General features: G+C 47.0%; 1 protein-coding gene across 1 annotated transcript in view; it reads left to right on the top strand.

Annotated features, from left to right (window-relative positions):
* The window catches only part of RAD9B (RAD9 checkpoint clamp component B), a gene marked incomplete at its 5' end in the record, with an annotated part of 711,521 nt that overhangs the window by 85,502 nt on the left and 601,621 nt on the right, over positions 1–24,398 (top strand). Inside the window, one exon of the mRNA XM_085632854.1 lies at positions 22,562–22,711. Coding sequence (XP_085488980.1) covers positions 22,562–22,711 — 150 coding nt within the window. The remainder of the gene's footprint in view (positions 1–22,561; positions 22,712–24,398) is intronic.

The raw sequence follows: 24,398 nt of genomic DNA on the forward strand, positions 1-24,398 counted from the left end.
AGTGGGCAAAAGAACGATGGATTTAACCCAGATCTTTTGACTGGGGGAGAATGTTTGCATTGTCAGAATTCCGTCCATCATTTGTTTGCTCTAACACTTTTCACCCTAAGTGGGATGGGTATGCCCAGACGTGGGTCCCTTGCTCACTGTGCCACTGGATTCAAGCTAGCCTGGCTGAAGAAGGGTGACATACCTTGAAACCGGTCCCAGGATGCTTGTTTCTGGTCCAGGGAGCACCTGGCCTGGCAGTTCGGTCTGGACTGTTGCCATGGGGCACAGGGTCAAGACTGATTTGCACATGGCTGGATCCAAACTGGGGTGGTGTAGTGGGCAAAAGAACGATGGATTTAACCCAGATCTTTTGACTGGGGGAGAATGTTTGCATTGTCAGCATTCAGTCCATCATTTGTTTGCTGTAACACTTTAAGAAAGCTGGCACATCTGATACAGACATCTAGCTGCAGATTTCGTACCTTTGAATTGCCCAGGTGTCAGACTGGATCAAGAAGATTATTCTTTGAGCAATACCCCTGCGCCCCGGTAAGTGGCGCCGGTCGGCTCCGCGTGACGTTGTCGGCATCGTCTGTGCTGGAAGTGACGTCTGCGTCACCTACATAGGCGCCACCTTGGTGCGTTGACGTCAGTTCTTTTCTTTCCACGCCAGTCAAGCATTGATCCGTGAAGAGAGCTAACCTCTATCATTTTTAGACAGAATTTTATAAACTTTTTGTCGACCCCTTTTTGATATCTAGGATGTCCTCTAGGAAGACTTCAGGGTTCAAGCCGTGCGGTGCCTGTCATCGAGCCATGTCTGTGACATGCCCCCATTTGGTCAGCCTGTGGTGTCTGGAGTGTGACCACAACTCCAAGTCGTGTTCCTACTGCAGGGCCATGGCACCGAAGTCATTGAGGGAGAGGTCCCTGAAGCCATACCCGACTCCTTGGAGGTCATGGTCCCGGTCGAGAGGAAGGTCCCGGTACTGCTCCAATAGTCCCAAGTCCTGTTCGTCCCACACAAGATCATCGGGGAACTCAGGTAAGAGGCACAAAAAACCCTAGAAGTCGAAGCGTGCTTCGACTTTTCCCCGTCCATCGGTCGAGGCGATGGAGAAGAATCGGCGTTCAAGGCCTCGTTCTCCAGAACCTGTGCCTTGCTGACTCCGCACCTCCCAGCTGACTCCGGGAGCTTGAGCGACCCCGCTCAAATTAAGGAACTCTATGAGGCCATGCGCCTCATTTTTGATCAGCCTAACCCCTATGGCCCCCATGGATCCGGAAATGGATCCGAACTGGTGCCGGTAGTACCACTGTGACCTTTTGGAATGGGAGAAGAATGGGAGGGGTCACTGCACCCTTTAGAAGACCAGCCCTATGAAGAGGATATGGACTGGTATGAGGAATTAGGTGAGGGCAGCGGACTGGATACATCCTGAGATACTGGCATGCTTTCTCCTTCTTCCGTGGCTATGGAGGAGGGTGCATATTATGTGATGGTGGTGCGCAGGGCAGCTGAGGTCCTTGACCTTTAGCTACCCACAGTGGTGGTCAAGACCAACATCTTGACTGAGGTGCTACAGCTGGGAGCTTCCTCTTTAGAACCTTTGCTCCCATTCAACGAAGCCTTCATGGACGTCTTTCTGGGAACCTGGTCCAAGCCCAGCACAGGGGCTCCTGTGAACAGGACGATCTCCCGCCGCCACCATCATGCCCCGGGAACCAAAACGTCCTCACTACCCAACCGCCAACCGCCACACTGTGAGTGAGCGAGAGGAGGAGGTGGAGGACGCCGTGCTGTTCCTCGCTGCTTTCACCTTGCATGGCTCGTACGGCTCGCAGAGGCAAAAGCTCCTTTGAGCTCTGTTGAGCTCCGTCGAGGCGCGTAAATTGCCTATGCCCCCCCGTGGCCCCCGAGGTCCCTTGCGGCCTTTTGCAGCCAGTTGCGGCCCATGCGGATCCCTGCCTTGCTCTACTGGGTCTGCTGTCTTTGAGCTTGTTGAGCCCCCCACAGTGCTCCATATCGGCCAGCGGCATCTCCTTAAGGCGACTGCTGCTTGAGGAACTGTGTGGCCAAGAACCATAAAAAGGACTGTCGTCTGGCAGTGGGGAATAACGGTGAGCAGCACACAGCATACAGAGAACAGCGTGCTGCCCACAGAATTTGTACCTGGGGCAGTGCCGGTTATAAGAAATGACAAGACCAGACAAGCAAAACCAGCACTGAGAGGAGTGGAGCCGGTCTCAGCCACGATCCCCAGCCCTGAACCAGGAATCAGGGACCAAGCGCGGACGTTAGAAAAGCAAGCTTGCGGTAAGACTTGCCAGTGACTGACAGTTCTGGGGCCTAGCAGAGCCGAGTAAAAACAGGGGGAGCACTGCAGGGAATTCCGGCTACCATAAATACTCCTGGTGGACAGGGGAGCAGGGTAGTAGAGTGAGGCGTGCTCAGCGCTGCGGAGGGCAGAGCGCAGACAGGCAGCAGGGCATTAGTTGGTGGAGTCTGTCTGCTGCCTACTACTGTCTGCTGCTTGTTGCCTGTGGTATTGAACATTGGTCATTGGTCACTGGGGCAACCATTTGGAACACTTGGAACACTGGGGTATTGCCCCCTCCCCCACCAAGGACGACTTTAAGGAAAAAAACTTTCTCGGTGCCCACTCAAAGGATCAACATTTTATAATTTAATAATTAATAAATAGCAAGTACAATAAACATAAACCACAAATATACAAAAAAGGTACAAGAGAATTGTAAAGGCATAAAAAGCCAGTTACAGCACTGCAAATTATGAGGTCAGGACGTGTGCGTGGAGGTACTATACCTACAAACAACATTAGTAAGCATAAAAGGAAGCTGAAAACATCTGCTGGTACAGTGGGCGAACCACTGGCAAAGATTAGACCTGCTACACAGAAAATTGACACTATAATTGAATTAACTTCAAATACTAAGAAGACAAGCAAAACAACTTCAGAAAACAAAACTTTAAAACATCGCCTTTTTCAGCCCACAATAGACACAAAATGTTGCTTCCCAAAAAATGCGGGAGACACTCTTCTCTCAGGCCCTACACCAATAACGGGCCTTCGGACCCCCCTCTCCGGCCCTTTTGCCATTCAGAAAAGTGGAGAGAGAGAAGGAAACGAAGATCAAAGTAGTAGGGTGGAGAACTCTAGGCCAGCCAGTCCAGCCAGCCTAGTCAGTCTAACAATAATCCTACAGTGCCAAACTATCCCTGCCTTCCGTACTCTCCAGACCTTGGGAATAAAACCCAATGGAGTAGATATGGAGATAATTCAAGAGTCAAACACAAAGAATGGGACTAAGGAACAACGGGAAGCCTCCATAGGAGGTCTAGGTGATTACAATTTTGATGCAATAGACATCTCAAATGCCCCATCGCCCAGGCGTATTTCCCGAAACAAAACCGTTGGAGGCAACTGTGTTATAAAAGAGGCATTAACTGTTTGCGAGCCAGATAGGCCCAAAGAAAATCCGCAGACGAGAAAAAGAACATACATACCTACGAATAAAATGGAAGAAATAAAAACAACAGCGGTTCCAACCGCAATCTTAAACGAAAATCTAGGCTCAGAGTATAAAACACTGCTCACAACATCACCAATACAAAGTAAGTCCATGACACCCCATTTTAGCGAGATGGAAGATAGTGAAGACCTTGGCCAATTCTCATATCTCGATAAGGAGGAGTGGGAGGGACTCCTCAAAACCTAAGCGCAGGATAAGTGCAGGAACGACACCCCGGCAGACTTAAAAATAGAGGGGGCTACTGGAAACAAGGTTTATAATGCAGTGGAGGGGACGCAAGTCTCCTGAGGCGAAAAGCCGGGAGTAGACGCTGTTGCTGCTATAATTCAGACTTGCTCACCTTTTAAAACTGTATTTTAACTTTGTATAGCACTCTTGCACTTTAGGGTATCACGGAGCAGATCTAGCGCTCACGTGACCCCTTACACCGGCGTCCTTCGCCGCTGGCCACGCCCACCGCTAGGCCACACCCCCTTCCCGCCCTTGAGACCTCCTATATTAAATGTGCAACTACAGAACGCGCAGCGGACGTGCGCAGCGGGCGCGCCGTTTGCGCGCCGGAGGCGCGCCTAAGGCGAGCCCGTCTGCGCCCGTCCGCGGCCGTACGGGGCTAGGGGCACGACTCCATGCCAAATTCATCTCTTACTCCTCTGAGGAGCTTACCACCCTCCAAGGCCACTGGCCACTCTCGGATTGTGTCTGTAGGCACATTATCTCATTAGGTCTTGTACCTTCTTCCACTCCTACTCTGCCGCTTTCTTTGCCCGCCTCTCCCCCACAATGCCCTCTCCCACCCGACCCTCTCCCTCCGACTCCGTCACTATCCATTCTTTTACTTAACACCAGGTCAGCGGTCAAGTACCATCATGAGCTCTTTGTCTTGCTCGATTCTGAGAAGCCTGACTTACTGCTCTTGACCGAAACCTGGTTTTGCGACTCCTCCCTCCCCGTTCTCTTGGCTACCCTCCCCCCCTCCTATGTGGCCTTACGTGCTGATCGTTCGGCAGGCAGGGCTGGTGGCGGAGTGGCGATAATCGCTCGATCGGAACTACATTTTCAAACCATTCCCTTTCCCCCCATTCCTTCCACTGAATTCCTTACAGCTCGCTCCCTCGCCTTTTCCCCCCCCATCACCTGTCTCCTAATGTACCGTCCTCCCAAGCCTTCGCCTCTATTTTTGCCGGCTTTTCAAGACCTACTAGCCAACATGGTGGTCAACTATGCATCGGTCTTGGTACTAGGGGATTTCAATTACTGGCCCTCGGACCCTTCCGAGTACACAGCCTCGAAAGAATTTACTGAGTCCCTCACATCTTTAAATTTTACGTCGCACATCTCTGTTTCCACTCACTCTCACGGTCACATACTTGACCAGGTCTGGTCCCTTAACCTTCCAATCTCCCCGGTGACGGTTTCCCCCTGTCCTTGGTTCGATCATGCCCTTATTTCCTTCTCTATCTCTCTCAACTCGGTGCCCAAAGTTCCCCACGCCAAAAATACCTGGGCGCGTAATTGGAACAGAGTTGACTTTCCTACCCTGACGTCCCACCTTCGGAATACTATCCCATCCCTCTCTGGTCTTCCGTCCGACTCTCAAGCCAACACCATCAACACCTGGCTGACTACGGGTTGTGACTCAGTGGCTCCCCTGCGTCGCATCTCCGCTCGGCGACCCAAGGAGTCTAACAGGTGGTTCAATGACCACCTAAAAGAATTAAAACTATCCGCTCGTCAGGCAGAAAGGCACTGGAGGAAAAATTACTGTCCCTCACTTAAAACCCTTTACCTGACATCACTCGCCTACTACAAGACCGCAATCCTTGCTGCCAAAACTTCTTATTTTTCTACAAGAATTTTGTCTGCTGAAAATAAATCTAGGGAGATCTTCGGCATAGTGCAGGACCTAGCCTACTCCGATAGGGCTTCACCTCAAATCCCCCCATCCCAGCCTCTATGTAACCAACTAAACACCTACTTTCTTGATAAGATTGTTACCATTAAGGCCAACATCCCCCCCCCCCTCCCCTGCTTTTGTTGACCCTTCTCCTCCCACTATTTAAAACCGTCTTACTTCTATCCCTCCCCTCACTGAAGAGGTATTCTTGGAGATACTCCCCAAAGTAAAATCAGGCTCTCCGGCTGACATCTGTCCGGCGCGAGTCCTCCAACAAATCTATTCCTCTTGTCCTGAACCTCCCATCACCTTCCTTAACAGCTCCCTAGCGCAGGGAGTAGTGACCCCTATGCTCAAATCAGCCACCATAGTGCCCATTCTAAAGAAGCCTGGCGCTGACCCATCCATCTCAGCAAATTACCGCCCCATTTCCCTGCTGCCCTACCTGGGCAAGGTGCTGGAGCGCTATGTCACCGCGGTATTCAGCACCCACGTAGAGGCCAATGGGGGACTGGCTTCCCGCCAGGCTGGCTTTCGACCTAGGCACTCGACTGAATCAGTCGTGGTATCAGTCCTAGACAACCTCAGGAAGGGTATGGATAACAACAAACACCAGGTGCTGGTACTCCTCGATCTCTCCGCCGCATTTGACACGGTAGACCATACCATCTTATTGTCCCGTGTCAAGGCGGCTGGAATTGAGGGATCAGCCCTGGTGTGGCTTTCCTCCTTCCTGAGGGACCGCACCCAGGCGGTCCGACTAGGAGACTTCACAACCACCCCACTCCCCGTCACGTGTGGTGTCCCCCAGGGTTCTTCCTTGTCTCCCCTACTATTTAATCTTTATATCTTCCCCCTCATCTTTGCTCTTCAGCAGCTGGAGGTCACCGTGTATAATTACGCGGATGACCTCCAGCTCATCTTTGACCTATCTTCTTCTCCCCTCTCTGTCTCCAACTTCCAGCACACTATGACATTCATCAGGGACTGGATGAACCATAACCATCTCAAGTTGAACCCGGATAAAACCGAGTTGGTTCTTACCGGAGGCTCTTCCAGTCCCTGGAATTCTCTCTTCTGGCCCTCAACCCTTGGTCCCGCCCCCACCCCTTCTACCACGGTCAAAACACTGGGGGTCAAAATGAATAATCAGCTCACCCTTCACTCTCAAATTAGCTCTGTAGTTTCTTCCTGCTTCCTCACCCTCCGTACTATTCGCACTGTCGCCCGTTTCTTTTCCCCTCAGGCACTCAAAATGATCATGGCCGCTTTAGTGATATCACGGCTGGATTATGCCAATGCTCTCTACAATGGCATACCAGCATACAGTCTTAGGAGGCTACAGTTGGTTCAAAACCAAGCCGCCCGGCTGGCCTTTGGTCTCCCACGCTATCATCACTCCACACCCCTCCTCAGGGAGCTCCACTGGCTCCCTGTTAAGGAACGTTCTCTGTTTAAAACCGCCTGCATGGTATTCCAGGCCCGTCAAGGCACTGCCCCCGCTTTCATTTCCTCATTATTAAAAGAATATGTTCCCCCCAGAGAACTTCGTTCCTCCAACAAGTCCCTCCTTCAAATCCCACATTTCAGATGCAAAAAGTGGGGTGGGTCCAACTTTTCCACCTTGGCCCCCACTTTTTGGAACTCCCTCCCAGACCACCTTCGTGCGGCTACCCATTATGTATCCTTCCGTAAGGATCTAAAAACGTTCCTTTTTAAACAGGCTTTCCATGCGTAATCTTCCCTTCCCGGCTCTACCACCGGTTCTCACTTTTGTCTCTGTAGCCATTACCCTCTATTAGCGCCAAGAAACCGTTCGGTGCACGCTGCGCTTTATAAATGTTTTAAATTAGAAATTAGAACCCAGATGCAAAAGTGGTGCAGCCAGAGATCACCATGAAGACACGCATCAATCAGATTATGGGAATGCATGGGCAAGTCTGTTAAAAACAGTGCAACTCCTGGTAGATGCCCTGCAATATCCTTCCGATAAATGGATACACAGCTAACCTTATTGAATACCTTGGCAGTCTTTGTGGTTGCAATAGACAGCAAGCTAGGCACGTTGAACACCTCTCTGCAAAGCATACAGGATTATGCTCTAGCTAACATTCGAATCTGTGGATGCAGCCCGTTTGTTGACAAACTAGCCACTCTGCCGACAATGTTGAGTGACTTATGCTCACAAATCAAAAAGTCTTCAAATATTGTTCACACTCAGCCATTAGTGGAACAATCCTTAAAAGGCAACAACAAAGTTATGTGTTAACAAAGAGGTATGCAGTTCCTAATATTAGCGCAGTGAGTGTTAGAATCACTAGGTCCCAAGGTGATGGTGTGCAAACAATCTGATTTGAACGGAGTAAAAGGTACTCCTTCTGGAAAAGAAGACCCTCACACACCCAACAAGCGGGTGTCTTGCTTCATCACTGGGTCTTTGCTCCTTATCGGGCCGGCAGTGCAATGCCCGATCAGGCACTCCGAGGGGGCCTTCCTGTCGGAGATCTTTATTTCCAAACGCCGATGAGTGAGGTGTGTGGGGAAAGCAGTTAATTATGATGAATGGTGTAGGTGCTAGTGAAGTGAGAGGTAAGTGTACTAAAACAGGGGAGGTGATCCACTTCAAACAATTTTAATAAAGTGTGGTCAACACCCTGATTAAAAACAATCCGCACATCTCTCACCATTAGGTGTGTGAGTAATATGTGCTAAAAAGAGGTCAACATGTTTCTTGCCTAGGGTTATATTAAATGGCAATTCTTCAGGACCAATATATACGGCTACCTGCACCTTTTTGGTGGTGGCCACAACCTCTAAGAGGTGTCAGTGGTGGCCACACATACAGCACCCTAAAAACGTGTGGTACCGTGTATACCAAGTACACACAACCCTATTAGGCTGTGGAGAAAATGGGGCCAGGGTAGGAAGGCACTAAATGCTAGTGTCGGTTTCGTTGTAGTAACGTTACCGTAAACCTACGACCCCGCCAGCCGCTCAAGTCTATGTCAACTCATCTAAATGAAATCGCTAAGGAAGAGCACCTACCGACCGTGACAAAACCAACACAAAACAACGGAAAAAATGAGAACAGCAAAAAACACTCACATACTGAGCCAAGTGTCGGACATTCCAGGAGAGGATAAAGGGGAAAACAAAATGAATGCAAAACAAAGACGCGCACAAAAACGGAAAGGTCGGAATCAAAAAAAAAGTTGCAATAAGAACGGATTTTTGCGCCTCTTTGGGGCAACATCATCCCCAAAAAACAAAATCAACAAAACACATCTACACTGGGAATAACAAACATAAAGAGCACGGAAACAAGGCGGGATTAAGTCAAAACTCCCCAATCGGAATCCTAGAAGCAAAAACGACCGAGCAGACTGGGGAGGTAGTGGAAACAGAGCCAAAACAGCCCAAATTGAAAGGAAACAGCACTGAAAATCGACTTAACAATACTGCAGTAGAAATAATGACAGGAACAGTGGCGTCACTAGGGTTGGTGTCACCCGGTGCGGGTAACTCATGGTGTCACCCCCTCACGACTTACCTCATGGACCTCCTCCGCTCCGAGTCCGCCAGTGGACACAGTTGGCAAATAACGGGACCATACAGAATCCTTAGTAACGTTTGTAAATGTAGGTCCTATATTTACAAAATGTGCCTGTTAACAACAGTGTGATAATGACTCATTAACCCCTTCCATGCTCATGACGGAACGGTTCCGTCATGAGCCACGGTTGAGCTGTGCTCATGACGGAACCGTTCCGTCATGGCCCCGCCCGCGCTCGAACCCTTCAGCACCGCGGCGGAATTCGCCCAGCGCTGAAGGGGTTAATCAGGTTGTACAGTGGGCTACCTGCTAGTCAACAGTTTATTGGAATTTATAATATCATAGGTATGGTACTTTGTACTGGTGTGGTGATCCCACTATCCAGCAACACAATATATCAGTGGTCGAAGTAGGGGGAAAAAAGTAGGGGAACTGTGGCCGGAGAATCAGAGGGCGGGAATAACCCAAGGATTGGATCAGTGGGCAGAGCCAGAGGCGTGGCCAGAATGCGCAAACATCCCAATTTTTTGTATTTGTTTGGTTTCACTGCCCAGTTTTTTCAGCAAATGGATACACATGATTATTTAAGGTTATAATGAGTAATTGACAGTAAAATGTATTCACAAAGTGGGATATGCTTCTAATCACAGAATGTCTCCAAATACGATAAAATGTGGAAGCACAAGCCATTTGTCTCCGAGCCATGGAGTTTCTGTCATCAGCACTTCTCCCTTTTCCAAAACAGCAGTTCAAACATGAATGGCTAAAAATCCTAGTATGCAAATGTTTTCTAAATAATAATGGCTCTGCCATATTTACCTCATAATGCAAGATGTGCAGCATGATCTGACCATTTAAACTAATAAATTGTTTGTAGCTCAAACGTATCAAAAGTTAATAAAAAATGTGACTTGTGTTGCTGCGGAGTAGATGACAGTCAATAGCTCACTGTTCTGTGTTAGGATTTTAACTTATAAACTGCAAGTAACAAAAGGATTTATCTGACAAAAGCAGTAGCCCACTGGCCTATTTACATTATGTGCACTTTGTGATCTGCATGGTACATGTTCTTTGCAGCAGGTACATTAACCCTCTGAGCTACCTTTCCATGAGTCAAATATTCCATTAGACAAAATTCTGATCTCTCTCTAAGAAGAACATTAATTACCAGAGTCATCATGACATTTTTATTGTTACCGAAAAGTACTGGAGGCCAGGAAGGAGGCAGCAAGCGCTTTTAAAACCATAATATACTTGCAAAAAAGATGCCTCCACCTAAAGTCAGCAGCTGGTGCGGTGACACCGGTTGCACCGCCCTAGAGCTGGCCCTTCTCAAGGGTACTGTGATCTCAGTGACAGGGTCACTGTTGTTCTAGGGTGTACTGCTTCATAGGCCTGCCCGCAAGACTGGAGGTGAACTTCAGTATGAATAGTGGTGGACAAGCCTTGTAGGTTAACCTACACTTGTCATGCTAGGGTCCACCTGCTGGTGCAACGACACCGGGGCTTCTAATGTCTTGCGAAGCCTTCTACGGTCAAGCATGAGATAGTGCTCTCTCAGGAGAGTGGTCTGGCGGACTGGTTATTAAGGCAGAACCTGGTTCCCCAGTTAAAAATTCAGCAGATCTGGCCATAGTGCCACATCCTCTTCCCGACTGAACACCATACTGCCCCACAGAGACTCAGACTGCCTTCAACTACAACCCAATTGTTGCCAGCTATATACACCTGGATGCGGCTCAATTTAAATTACGCACTGGGCAAGAGCAATATGTGGCCTACAAAAAAAGTGACAGCATCCTGGAAAAAGCAAACAATCATAGGGAATGCAAAATTTTGCAAACCATGTGAAATGTAAGCAGGAACAACATGGTTACCTTAACGCTTTTACACTCACTGTTCAGAAATCAGTGAGTGCTTTTGCCTGAAAAGTTAAGGACATGACAACAGGGCCCTGAATTGACCCATTTCAATGGCCATTGCTTATATCCTTACAAAACGTAAGCAGTATGGTAAAAAAAAAGACAACATCCCTAGATACAGAGCAGTAGTACAAATTTTGTTTTTCAATCCTCACATTGCAGTACCTCCAGGATTGGTGCACTAGTTCCAAGCCCAGGGAAAACAAAGCCAAGACAACAAAAAATTGCGCTTCCTTGGCAAACTCTGTAAAAGTGGCGCTAATGTGTTTGGGTGTGAATAAAATCAATCTGGCCAGTTTGCTACCACTCTGTCTTACTTTATTTAGTTTTCATATTTTTAAACTTTTATTCCCGATGCTGCACTTTGGAATTAAATGTCAGAAAATACGACATTGATTTCCAACAAAAGTGATTTTCTTTTTCGGATCCATTTCACAGGGGAGCAAATAAAAGAAAGGAGAGGAGACAGTGCGCACAGGCACCTTCTCCTCCTGAAAGCTTAGGTTGCTCTGCGCACACCGGCCCTGTTGGTGTCACCCCACGTGGGAGTGTCACCCGGTGCAGTCCGCACCCCCCGCACCCCCATAGTGACGCTGCTGGACGGGAATCCAACTGCCTGTTTTGAATCAGGATCATATGCTACCAGGAAATCCTCGAACATCAACTACAAACGGTCAAGTCACCGAGGGAAGCAAGGTAAACATGGGAAATTGAGAATAGCAGGAAATCAAATGTATGGTTCATAGGGAAGTGGAGAATGCAAGGATCAGCCATGTTTTCAATAAGGACATGGTTTATAGGGAAGCGGAGTACACAAGGACCAGTCATTTCCTCCATAAGGACATGATTGACACACAAACATGTTCCTCTGTAAACACAGAGCATCACCGGTGACAGCATTTTGAGGCGCTCCCAGATCACAAACAAATTAATTGGGGATTAAATCGGAAAGCAACTGCAGGACGATTGCCACAAGTCGAACAAAAGGCACAACTGAAAAGCGCAGAAGGGAACCTGCTGGAACCAGGAGGATGGTACAATGATGCTGCCTTTTCATCCACAAAGCAAAAAACTGACCCTCAAGGTACAAGTGGGATGGAAACAAGCGCCCTATGGTTTATACCAGAATATACCTCTAAAGGAAGGCATGACATCATGAATTGAGGTAATATACTGCGTCTGCTATCCCACATACCATCCTTGACAGAGATAAAGACAAAGGACCTAGACTCGATAGAATTCATCAAATGCAAGGACTCCATGGTGGGAGAAAAAAACTAGAGCAACATGGAGTTCATCTACAAACCTGTTAATACCAAAGCACACAAGGGAAAATGAGGTGACTGCAAACAGGCCTACTACATCGGTGCTGAAAGGAGCAGTGGGGCACTGTCAAACAAATGGGGAGCAACCTTCAGCGGACCCTGAAACACGTCATGAACCTATTACGCTGCAGAATTGGGATTTTGACATAAGATGGAGCTCGAGAACAATAAATAATAAAAAAGATTGACAACTTCTTTGTCCGCCGCAAAGGTCCGGCACAAAAGGGTTTATACAGATATGCTCATGGAATGTGAATGGACTAGCAAACAAATTATCAGATCTGGATTTTGTCACCCATATTAGAGCGTTTGACATAGTGGCTTTACAAGAGACTTGGCTGATTGAGCCTCCTCATTTGCAGGGTTTTCTGCGTTTTTTCACAAGTGCACTTAAAGGGGCAAAATATAGACACCTGCAGGGAGGTTTGGTCATATATGTTGCAAGTACAATCAATCTCACTGCCCGTGAATTTGGCCCTACATCATCAGCAACCTTAGCAGTAAACGTATTCTCCCCATCATCAATACACGTAACGGATACCAACATCATGGTAATAAATGTTTATATTCAACCAAAACGAAAAACCAAGTTAGCAAAGGAAATGTGTAATTTTGCAGAAACATGTATCAGAGAAGGGCCCACAACCGACCTCATTCTCACCGGGGACCTAAATTTCAACCTAATGGGTTCCTCCTTGAATGAAGAAGTGTCAATACAAAACACAATTTAGAACATCCCACAGCAAGGGAAACCGCATCCATGCAAACAAACTAAGGCAGGACAGTTGGTCCTGGAGAAATTGGAACATCTTAATCTAAGAGCATTAAACGGCAGATCAGCTGGTGATAACCCTCCTGTAACAACACACAGCTCAACAAGTACAAATACAATATTGGACTACACTTTTTTCTCCTTAGAGTTGTTTCAACAAATTATTTCATTCCAGCAGGGTGACAAAGGAGATAGTGACCACCAGCCCCAAGAAATTGCGCTCAGAACAATCGTTCCTATGTTTGAGCGGTGCCGGGCTCCTCAAGGATCAGATTTCACTACTGACCTTAAAAGAATCAAATTCAGGACTGCCGCAGACTGCAGGATGCTGGAAACTGCAAAAGAACACTTTGAATTGAGGGCTGGACAAGATGAAGTTAGGAAATGGGAAAACTTCACTATATCTATGGCAGTATATGCAACTAAGATCAAACCACAAACCCAGTGGAGATTCGGCGGCGCAAAGTCCATATCACAAACCGCCAAGAAAGAAATCAAGCTCACTAAAAATTCCATCTATCGCTCACTGAGACAGCTTCGGTGCAAGCCAAATGATACATTACAATTAAACTCACTACAAAAGCAAAACCCACTATTGAAAAAACAAAAAAGGGATGCAAATAGAGACGTGAAGAACAACCTCTGAGCAAAATTACATGCCAAAATTAAACAAAATTACAGTGCCAGTTTCTGGAGCACCATAAATCAATTTATTCGCCCTAACCATGATGAGATCTCTTCGAACATTTCAGAGGAAGTATGGGTAAAATACCTTAGGTCTCATTTCCTTCAAGATATTGAGCTTAGTGAAAGGGGAAAAGAAGCTTTGAATGCAACGAAGGCCATAACACCATCATGGCCTGGGCCATAAGTAACCTTACTGTACTTGGGAAATCGGAAGGAGATTCCTCAACTGAGGATTCGCCAACAAGCAGAATTAGTATCATCAAAAGGCAAATAGGCAAGGGTAAGAAAGAAGGGGCACCCAGCCCAAAAGGAATACCACCGGTACTTTATAAGCAAGAGACAACGTTTTGGGCTGAAGCGCTAGAACCATTGTTCGGAGAAATAAGGATGACAAACACTTTGCCGGACTCTTCGAGAGGATCATTTATCTCACCAATTTACAAGTCAGGGGAAAAGTCAACCTCACAGAACTATCTGATTGTGGCATTAATGGACAACGAGGCAACATTTTTTGCTGGAATGCTATTAGTGGAGCTTCAGGGATGGGCAAAAGAGAAAGACTCAATTCCATTAAACCAGACTGGATTTGGAAAAACAGTTGGGACAACCACAAACATACTAACTATGGCAATGCTTTGGGATAAGGCTGAAACTGCAAGGATGCCCCTGCATCTATGTTTTATTGATTATAAGGCAGCCGTAGACCACGTCAATCGCAATAGACTATGGTCCAAACTGCACAGCTGGGGGATGCCACAGTCCCTATTAAACTTGTTGATAAACCTGCACACTGATACACGGGTTCAGAAAAAATTGGGCGATGGATCATTCTTGTCGAGACGTATAGCAATGGATAAAGGGCTTAAACAAGGATGTGTTTTAGCACCTACACTCTTTAACTTGTTTATAGCTGACCTCTTTCCGCTACTAAATGCTTGTAACTCACACGCCCCAAAATTGGGAGACATCCTATTGCCATGTCTCCTATATGCAGACGCCATAGTCCTGATCAGCCAAACAAAAGTAGGCCTTCAACAACTTCTAAATGCCACACAGGACTATTCTAAAACGAATGGTCTAACGATAAATCAGAACAAAACAAGAACCATGAAGGTCAGCAAAAAAGAGGGAAAAACTGCAGTTTGGTTGTGGGGGAGACCCGAATTGAGGACACACTGGAATATAAATATCTTGGCATGAAGATAGACAAAGGTGGCCGATTTCTTGCACAGAGAAATAGCATCAGGCATAAAGGCCTTGCCCTGGCAACTTCTCTAAATGCATTAAACTCTAAACTAAACGGGTCATCGATTCTGCCTATAGTACAGGTGGTCTGTGCAAAGCTACTGCCAACAATAACCTACGGCAGTGAGGTGCAGAAAGGAAGGGATGCTAAAATACTTGACTCTACTGTAACAACTACATATAGGGTCATATTCGGGCTGCCCAAATACACTTCCCCCTCGCAAATTAGACTCGAGTTTGGCATACAGAAACAATCTCTTGCAAGACAAGGGGCGTACATCATCACCTGGGACAAAGTGTGAAAAGCCCCTCCGAGAACCCTAAATGAACAGCTATGGAAGGAGCTACAACAACAAACTGCCTCACCTGCAGCGAGTTATCTTAAAAACAGCTTACTCAAAATGGGACTGAATCAACTTTGGGAAACACCAACAAGCAACACCATGTTAAAAAAACTGGTTTGGAAAACATTCAAACATCTTTCTTGGCTGGAGGACAAGGCATCTCTTTCAGAAAGGGCGCACGGATGGATGACTCTGAATACCTACACGGAGCCAGTTGCTCAAAAGTACTTAAACTTGGGCTATGCCGAATATATAAAAATTAGCTTCAGGAAGTATAGACTTCGACTGTTACCCTGCATAAAGCATCTCCCCCCCTGGCTAAAGGAGAAAGCGGTCCTTACATGCCGCCTATGCGGTTCAGCACCAGAAGATCTGTTGCATCTACTATGCTCCTGTTAGGAACTTTTACAAGAACGGAAACAACTATTAAAACGTAAATTTAATCAGCAAGGGGTTCGAACCAGGAGGCAAGCAGTTCTGGCATGTTTTATACCTAATGACCCACAACTAAATTGCTCCTTGGTAACGTTCTTGAGGATTTGCGAAAAGAAAATGCCAGCAACGTAGTTATTAAAACAACCGAACCGTATATACAACCCAGCCTTGAGGAACAAATGCAGGATCAGGAGGAGCACCCTGTCAGGCCCTAATGAACTTTACTTAAGCTGTAAGCACCTTATTTGCTCATATTAATCTCTGATATAATCAATGAAGAAAAGTACGGACTTGAATTGAGTACTCTGACCAACAAATGATATGTGCAAAGTCGGGAACAATGTGGCTAAGAAATTGCCTGTCAGGGACTAATGGACTTTATTTAAGCTGTAATCACCTTATTTGCACGTATTAATCTCTGATATAATCAATGAAGAAAAGTACGGAATTGAATTAAGTACTATGACAAACAAATGGTATGAGCAAAGTCGCAAAAATGTGGCTGAGACATTGACCCAATATTTGTAAATTTGTATAATTATAGCATAGTTTTTAGAAGAATTTTAAACACAAGGTATGTGAAGTATGGAGTTTTATACGTATATATTGTTTTATAATGAAGTATATTTTATAGTGCAATGGTTTTATCGAACTATACAAATACATAAACTTGAACTTGAACCCACCCCACCCCAGCCCACTCCAGAGAGCTTGGTAGTTCAAGCCTGCACCTCCCATGGCGAATTCCCTGCTGCTCCCCAGTTGGGGAAAGAAAATGTTTTCTTCCAATAGCCTTGCATTATGGTCGTGAACACTGTATGTTTAGTGGGCCAGTATTTCCACTCTGTGTGTAAAATGGTTACACAAGTGTTGATACAGGTCCCAGAGTAGGTTCGGACCATCCTCTCCCTAGTCATAACAGACGGGAGGGATGCAGCAAAGTTTGCCATTCAATGTGGCTTAGACACCTATGACTTGCTGGGCAGATAGATTTCTACGGTGGTGGCTGTTGGACGCCATGCCTGCCTGAGAACATCAGGCTTTTCAGGGGACGTCCAAGCTTCGCTCATGGACATGCCCTATGATGAAACCCATCTCTTTGGAGACAAGGCAGATACAGCGCTGGAGCAATTTAAGGACTCACCGGCTACGTCCAAGTCATTGGGCTTCTCAGCAGCATCCTGTCCCTAAGTGTACCTTTCGCTCCTTAGGTGGCTATGGAAGGGGCTTTCAACCGTGCCAGCACTACTCCAGCCACTGAGCTGCACAACTTCTACAACCCCTGTGCGGATGAGGGCATGGTTTGTTCCTATCCTCTGGGTTGGGTAGCCAGAGGTCTGGTCAAGCCACACCCCCAAGCCCCCATCAGCTTCAGCCTCCAGACCCTCCTAGTCTTATCCTTCAAGAAAATGGATGTCCAGTTGGTGGCATGATCCGCCATCACCTCCACCACTGACAAAACATTCCTTTGGACAGGTAGGTTCTTCAGATTACACAAAATGGCTACTTCCTCCCCTTCAAGATCAACCTTCCCTCTATGCCTACATCCTTCAACCGACTGACTGAGAATCATCTACTTTTACTCCAGGAAGAAATCATTGCTGTCTTAGCCAAGGGAGCCATAGAGACAGTTCCGGCGATAGAAGTAGGCTGTGGTTAGTACTTCTGCTTCTTTCTGGTCCCAAAAAGGACAAGGGCCATCATCCTATCCTAGACCTACAGGCCCTCAACTAATACCTAAAAAAGGAAAAATTCAAGATGATCACAATGGCTCAGGTCTTGTCTGCCCTGGACCCAGGAGAATGGATGGTAGCGTTGGACTTGCAGGACGCATATTTTCACATCTATGTCCTGCTTCCCCACAGGTGTTAACTGCGATTCACGGTGCACTTTCAGTTCACGGTGCTCCTTTTTGGCCTTACCAGTGCCCCTCGGGTTGTCACGAAGTGATGGCGGTGGTCGCAGCTCATCTGCAGAGATCAGGGGGGCCAGTCTTCCCCAATCTCGACGAGTGGCTGTTGAAGGAGGGCTCGCCCCAGGCTGTCCTCTCCCACCTCCAGACTACAGACGACCTCCTGCATTCACTGGGGTTCACTATCAACATGCCAAAAGTCACACTTGACTCCCTCTCAGACGCTCCCTTTCATTGGAGCTGTTCCAGACATGGTGCAGTTTCTGGCCTATCCTCCTGAGCGGCGAGTCCAGGATATTCAAGCTATAATAGTGATGTCTCAGTCTCAATTCTGGATTTCGGTGAGAATAACTCTGAGGCTGCTGGGCCTCAAGGCCTCCTACATCCTGCTAGTGACACACGCCAGATGGCATATGCGGGCTCTGCAGTGGGACCTGAAGTTCCAGTTGGCGCACAATTAGGGGAATCTCTATGACATGGTCCAGATCTCAGAAGGAACAACATGAGACCTGCAGTGGTGGCTGATGAACCGCGATTGGATCAGAGGTAGACCACTCTCCCTTCCCAACCAGATCTCACAGTAATGGCCGATGCATCATTTCTGGGATGGGGCGGCCATGTGTGAGAGGTGGAGATCAATGGACTCTAGTCTCCGGCAGAATCCGGACTCCACATCAACATGCTGGAGCTCTGAGTGATCTGATTGGCATTGAAAGCCGTTTCACCCTCCATCAAAGGGAGACTAGTCCATGTGTTCTCAGACAACACTGCCACCATATGGTACTGCAAAAAACAGGGTGGAGTGGGGTAGTGGGCTCTTTGTCAAGAGGCCCTGTGTCTTTGGACATAGCTGGAACAACAGATCATATCCCTGGTGGTTCAACTCCTGGCAGGTTCCCTGAACGCCAGGGTGGGCAAACTTAGCCATTGATGCCTAGTGGATCACAAGTGGTGTCTACTTCCGGAGGTGGCGCAAGGTCTCTTTCAGCAGTGGAGAGAGCCTTAGTTAGATCTGTTTGCCTCTGCAGAGAACTTGTAAAGTCAGTAGTTTTGGGTGTTGGTATTTCCAATGTGGCTCTTGCTCTGAGGCGCTTTTCGTCTTGAGTGGAGCTAAGGTCTGTATGCCTTTCCACCCACACCAATCCTGCCCAGACTTCTCAAGAAGATCAGGAATGACCGGGCCCAGTTCATTCTTGCGTATCCCGACCTGGCACAGAGAGCCTGGTATACCGAGCTTCCACAAATGAGCATCAATCCTCTGATCTGGCTACCCCTTCAGGAGGATTTTCTCTTGCAGTAGCAGGGGAGCGTTCTCTTCCCGTGCCTGTCAACTCTATGCCTTCTTGAATGGAGATTGAACAGAGGCAGTTGATAGCTTTCGGCCATCTTCCCGAAGTTTGTAATGTCATTCTGTCAGCCAGGCGTCCCTCCACTAAGACGGTATACACCTGCTGGTGTCAAAAATGTGTAATATATTGTACAGAGAAGTCTATCGACCCTCTTTCTGCTACCCTCTCTGATGTTTTACTTTTTATTTTGACCCCAGCCCAACAGTGCTCTGCTCTGGGCACCCTGAAAGGGTATTTATCTGCTCTGTCGGATTTTCTGAGGCTACCGGACCAGCCCTCTGTTTTTTAAGTCACCCATTGTACATAGATTCTTAAAAGGCCTTTAAATATGTTTCCACCTTCCCCCTTCATTATGCCACGGTGGGACCTTAATTTGGTTCTCACCTTCCTCATGTGTGCTCCTTTCGAGCCCCTGCACAATTGCCCACTCCGCCTGCTCACAATAAAACCAATCTTTTCAGAGGCAGTCACTGCTGCCAGGAGGGTTATCGAGCTGCAGGCTCTATCGTCCAAGCCTCCTTTTTTGACAGTATTCCCTGGCTAGTTGGTGCTTTGCACCAGAGCCTCTTTCCTACCCAAAGTGGTAACACCTTTCCATGTGGGACAATCTGTCATCTTGTTCACTTTCTACGCTCCTCCATATCCCTCTAACGCAGAGGAGCAACTCCACTGCTTGGACCCAAAAAGAGCATTGTCGTTCTACTTTGAATGCACAATAGAGTTCCGGGTGATGACCAACTCTTTGTGTGGTATATTGGTGCGAAGAAAGGTCGGGCTATGCAGAAAAGGGCAATCTCAGTATGTGTCGTTCTCTGCATCTAGATCTGCCACACTTTGGCAAAGAAACAACCTCCTGAAGGCTTAAGAGCTCATTCCACTAGAGCAAAAGCTGATACCACTGCGCTAGCACATGGAGTCTCAGTTCTGGAAATCTGTCAGGCAACAACGTGGGCACCTCTACACACGTTTACCAAGCATTACTGCCTGAACAGTCAGGTCCGCAGGGACGGCCATGTTGCCTGTTCGGTCCTGCAGGGCTTTATAGTCTGAAACATGGCCACAGCCCCTCCTCCGGGGATGGTACTGCTTGGGTATCTGTGGGAATCTGTGGCTAGATGTCTCTGTCAATTAGACAAGTTACTTTACCTTTGGTAATGCCTTATCTGGTAGAGACCGAGACTGGCACATTCCTTACCGACTCACTCATCCAACCGTTTCTAGGGTCAAGGTTGTTCCCTTTCAGGGCCCTAGTTTTTAAACAAACCAATGTCAATAATCTTCATGGCTCTGCGTTTCTGGTGTGGAGAGTTGTGAAAAGTAACTGACGTCAGTATGCAAAGATGGTGTCTATATAGGTGACACGGAGGTCTCTTCTGGCATGGACGACACTGACAACCTCAAGCGGAGCCAACCAATGCTACCTACTGGCAAGAAGGGGTAATGCTCAAACAAAAATCTTCCTGATCCAGTCTGACGCCTGGGAAATTCATAGGTAATAAATCTGCGGCTAGATACTGTCTCTACCAGATAAGGCATTACCGAAGGTAAGTAAGTTGTCCTTTCCTGTCCTAAGCTTTCTGAGGCCTGCTAAGAGTTTCAAGCTGCCTGAACCTGTTAATTACTCCCCCACCAGGAATGCGTATTGGGCTTAGACAGTAAACAATAAGACCTGGAAGTAGCTGGGAGAGGGCCACCCTACCAGAATGGGAGGTGCGGTGTTGTTCTCTGCCCCATTTACATTTCAAAGGAGCTGCCTCAGTACACTTACAAAGAACTTGACACCAGGCTTTCGCCACCCGAGACATCTTGGGACTTTGGCAGGGAGGAAGGAAATTCCAGAACCATGGGGAAAGCTCAAGATGTTTCTTCCACCTAAAAGCTGGCACCAAGTAAAAAAGGTGGGCACTCAGACCCACTTTTCATATACTCCTGGACCTGTGAAAGGCTTCAGAAGGACTGCCTTGTATTTTAGAGGACTGCACTGCTGCTTGAGGCCTGCCTTGGTTCTTAGAGGACTGCTTTGCTGCTACCAGAGGACTGCCCTACTGCTTGAGGCCTCCCTTGTTCGTCAGAGGACTGCCCTGCTGCTTAAGGCCTGCCCGTTCCTCAGAGGCCTGCCCTGCTGCTTGAGGACTGCCTTGCTGCTTGAAGGAGAGAGGACCATTTCTTTGAACTCAGGACTACCAGAGTGACTCCAAGGGCCGATTGGCTGACCTCCTGTTCTGAGCAAGAGGGATACAACAAGCTCCAGAGGCCGCCCTGCAACTGCCCAGCTGGCCTCCTGCAACTGGACCTGCCTGGAGTTGCAACTGGACCTGGCTGATCCCAGCTGGACTCTGCTGGAGTGTGTGCCTGATCCCCAAGCGGTGTGTCCCCAGGTCCAGGGCAATTGGGTGGCATCAGTTGAGCTCTTTCCTGTGAAATCCTGAAGTTTTGAACTCTGTGTGCCAGACTTTGAGACGGTACCTTTTTCAGTTGAACAAACCAGGTCCCTGTATCCACCCAGCACTCTATCTAGGTTGGCCTAAACTTGTGACTTTGTCACAGTCTAGCACGACTAAATACCCACAGTTAGCGCTTTCTTCTTCTTGGCACTATTTTTACTTAAACCTTTAAAAATGCATATCTCTGGTTGGATTTTTGTCATTATGGTCTCATTTTATTTATTAAAATGTATTCTAGTTTTAGAAAGTGGTTTTGTTTTCACTTTATTATTTTTTGTGTGCCGCATAAATACCTAACACAGTGCCTCTAAGTTAACCCTGACTGCATTTGTGCCAAGCTACAAGAGTGTCAAGCACAGGTTAATTTAGTGACTATTGTGGTGCATCCTGACAGGGATGCTTGAGAATCGAAAACCCAGTTTTTCACCAAAACATACTCTGTTTTTGAGGCTATAATAATGCAGTGGTCTGGGGAGTGCAATGCTCCTTTGGCGTAATAGTGAAGGATTTGAAAAGTAAGACAATCCCATGCCATTGAGGCACTTATAAGTGAAAATTGTCTGGTTGAAGGTGCCCAAAGAACAGACAAATTGCCACAATTTATATATACCCTCTGTAAACTAGATGTGCACGTCCTAGCGACTGTTAAGTTTGTTAAGTTATGACACAGAAATCTTACCAAATGTCATTGCAAACACACAATCAGAGCAATATCCGTGACAACCAAACTGGGTGCATCAGAGATAGGCAAGCTTAATTTGCCTTAAGATGAGTAACACATACAATAGAGTATCGTAACTGAGCCAATTCCATTAGATTTCTGTGGAGATAAATAAGTTATAGTATACAGTCTACAAGAAAGATTTTACTGGGTCTAACCAAAATTCCTGTGAGTGTAGTAGTGACAAAAGACACACATTTGATTGGTAGAACTAAAGATGTTGACATTTTGTTTGGAATGGTATGGGATGGACATATGTGTATAGATAACGGCATGCTAACACTCTGTTTTGCTTCTAAAAAAATGTTTCTCATTTTTATGTGTTGGAAAAATCTTCTTGTCGAGAATTTTCTTTTTTGTGACCTGCAAACACAAGAATGTTAATGATACCACATTTTTTATTGTGTTTCAGCTTGCACTGCGATCAGTGAATTCTTCAAGGTCAGCATATGCATGTGTCTTTTTTTCGTCAACGTATTTTCAACACTACAGCCAGGCAGTCATTCATGAGCAAGGCCAGGGGGATATTCAGCTTCACTTCAAATGTAAATTTCCAATGAAGGTAAGTCTAAGAGTATAAGTGAATGACTAAGTATATGTCACTCATGTGCAAATCAAAGAGCAGCTTTTTACTGATCAGCCTACTTGCATCATAATGCCACATATTAAAGCAAACCTTACAACCAAAAGCAACAGTAGTTTACATTTATAAAGCATATTTTTTATAACTCCGATTGTAATGATTTTTGGAACAGATCTTAAGAACAAGAGTCTCATTGATGTGAAGAGACATACAGTTCGTCAGAGCTAGTCCCCGACCCAATCTCAGTGGAGTGCACAATTAAGGGATACAGTTTCGAACATAACTGAGTCAAGGGTAAGTCTCTGCGTTTCTCACAATATAGCACCTAGTGCCAAAGAAAAGACCCATTAGCCTTTATGATAGTTCGCTCTGGGTTCCTTCCAGGCCGAGGGCTTATACAAGAAGAACTATAGTAGAAGTAAAACTAACTATGGAGCAGGTGAAACAAAGTAAATAGCCCAACCCCATCCCAACCCCCACCCCCCACCCTTAACATGGTGGCGGCACATAATAACAAATAATGCGGTCTCCAGGTTGCTTGACAGGATGCACTTCAAATCTGAAAGAGGTGTAGCACTCTGATAGAGGAAGGACAAACAGCGGAGGGTAGTCCACGGGAAAGAAAGGTGACTAGGGGACCCCATTTAAATTCGAAGTTTTTAAAGTTGTCCCTAAAAATATCCGACATTCGTTCAAGGCTGAGGAGCTTCCAGAGCCTAGCGTGCCAGAGGGAAAGCGCCGGAGCCTCACTCCGTTTCCAGGCCGCTACCAATGTAATCTTCGCCGCTCCTAAACAGAGCCACATGATCGATTTATCAGCCCTGGTCTGATGGTCTAAGGATGGGTCCCGAAGTCCCAGAAGAACCTCCGCCATACCAGTCGGGATAGGGTATCCCAGCATATCCTTGATGTGCGCAAGGATCTCTACCCAGAATGGCCGTATGTGCGGACAATCCCACCAGATATGCTGGAAGTCCCCCAGTAGCCCACACCCCCTCCAGCATCTATCAGAGGAGTCAGGGAAGATCTGTCGGAGTTTGGCAGGATGGAGGTACCAATCCATCATAGTCTTAAGGTGGGCCTCCCTGAGATCGACGGAGTGGTTAAACTTTGTGATGTCCGACCATAAATGGGACCATTCCTCGTCCGAGATGTCTCTGTGCAAGATACCCTCCCACATTGACATATATCGTGGTTGTGGAGAGTGTGTAGTGGTGAGGCGAAACTTATATATAAAAGAGATCATACCCTTCATGGAGGCCGCCTTAGTGAGAAAAGATTCAAATTTTGTCAGGGGACGAGTAGCTGCCTCCCGTACCTGTGGTGTGAGGGCCCAATGAAGTAATTGATTATAGTGAAATCTTTCTGTGTTCTTTAGGTTGTAGTCCCTTTTACAGCTGGCAAACGTAAGGGGATCAGAGTTATGGAACAGATGCGTTAGTGCCAGACATCCTCCCTCCCGCCACGCATAAAATGGGCCCGCCTGTTGGCCTGGTGGAAATGCAGGGTTAAAAAGCAGCGGTGTAAAAGGGGAGGGAAAGGAGGTCCATCTCTCGTCCCCCGACACAGAGTCCCACACCTTAAGCGTTGTGCGTGTAGGGGTGCTAATATAGGTGTTCTTAGGTCTGTCATGTTTTGGGCGCCAAATCAGATCCCATATGGTCCG

This window comes from Triturus cristatus, chromosome 11 (assembly GCF_964204655.1).
Source record: "Triturus cristatus chromosome 11, aTriCri1.1, whole genome shotgun sequence".
In the NCBI taxonomy this organism is placed as follows: Eukaryota; Metazoa; Chordata; class Amphibia; order Caudata; family Salamandridae; genus Triturus; species Triturus cristatus.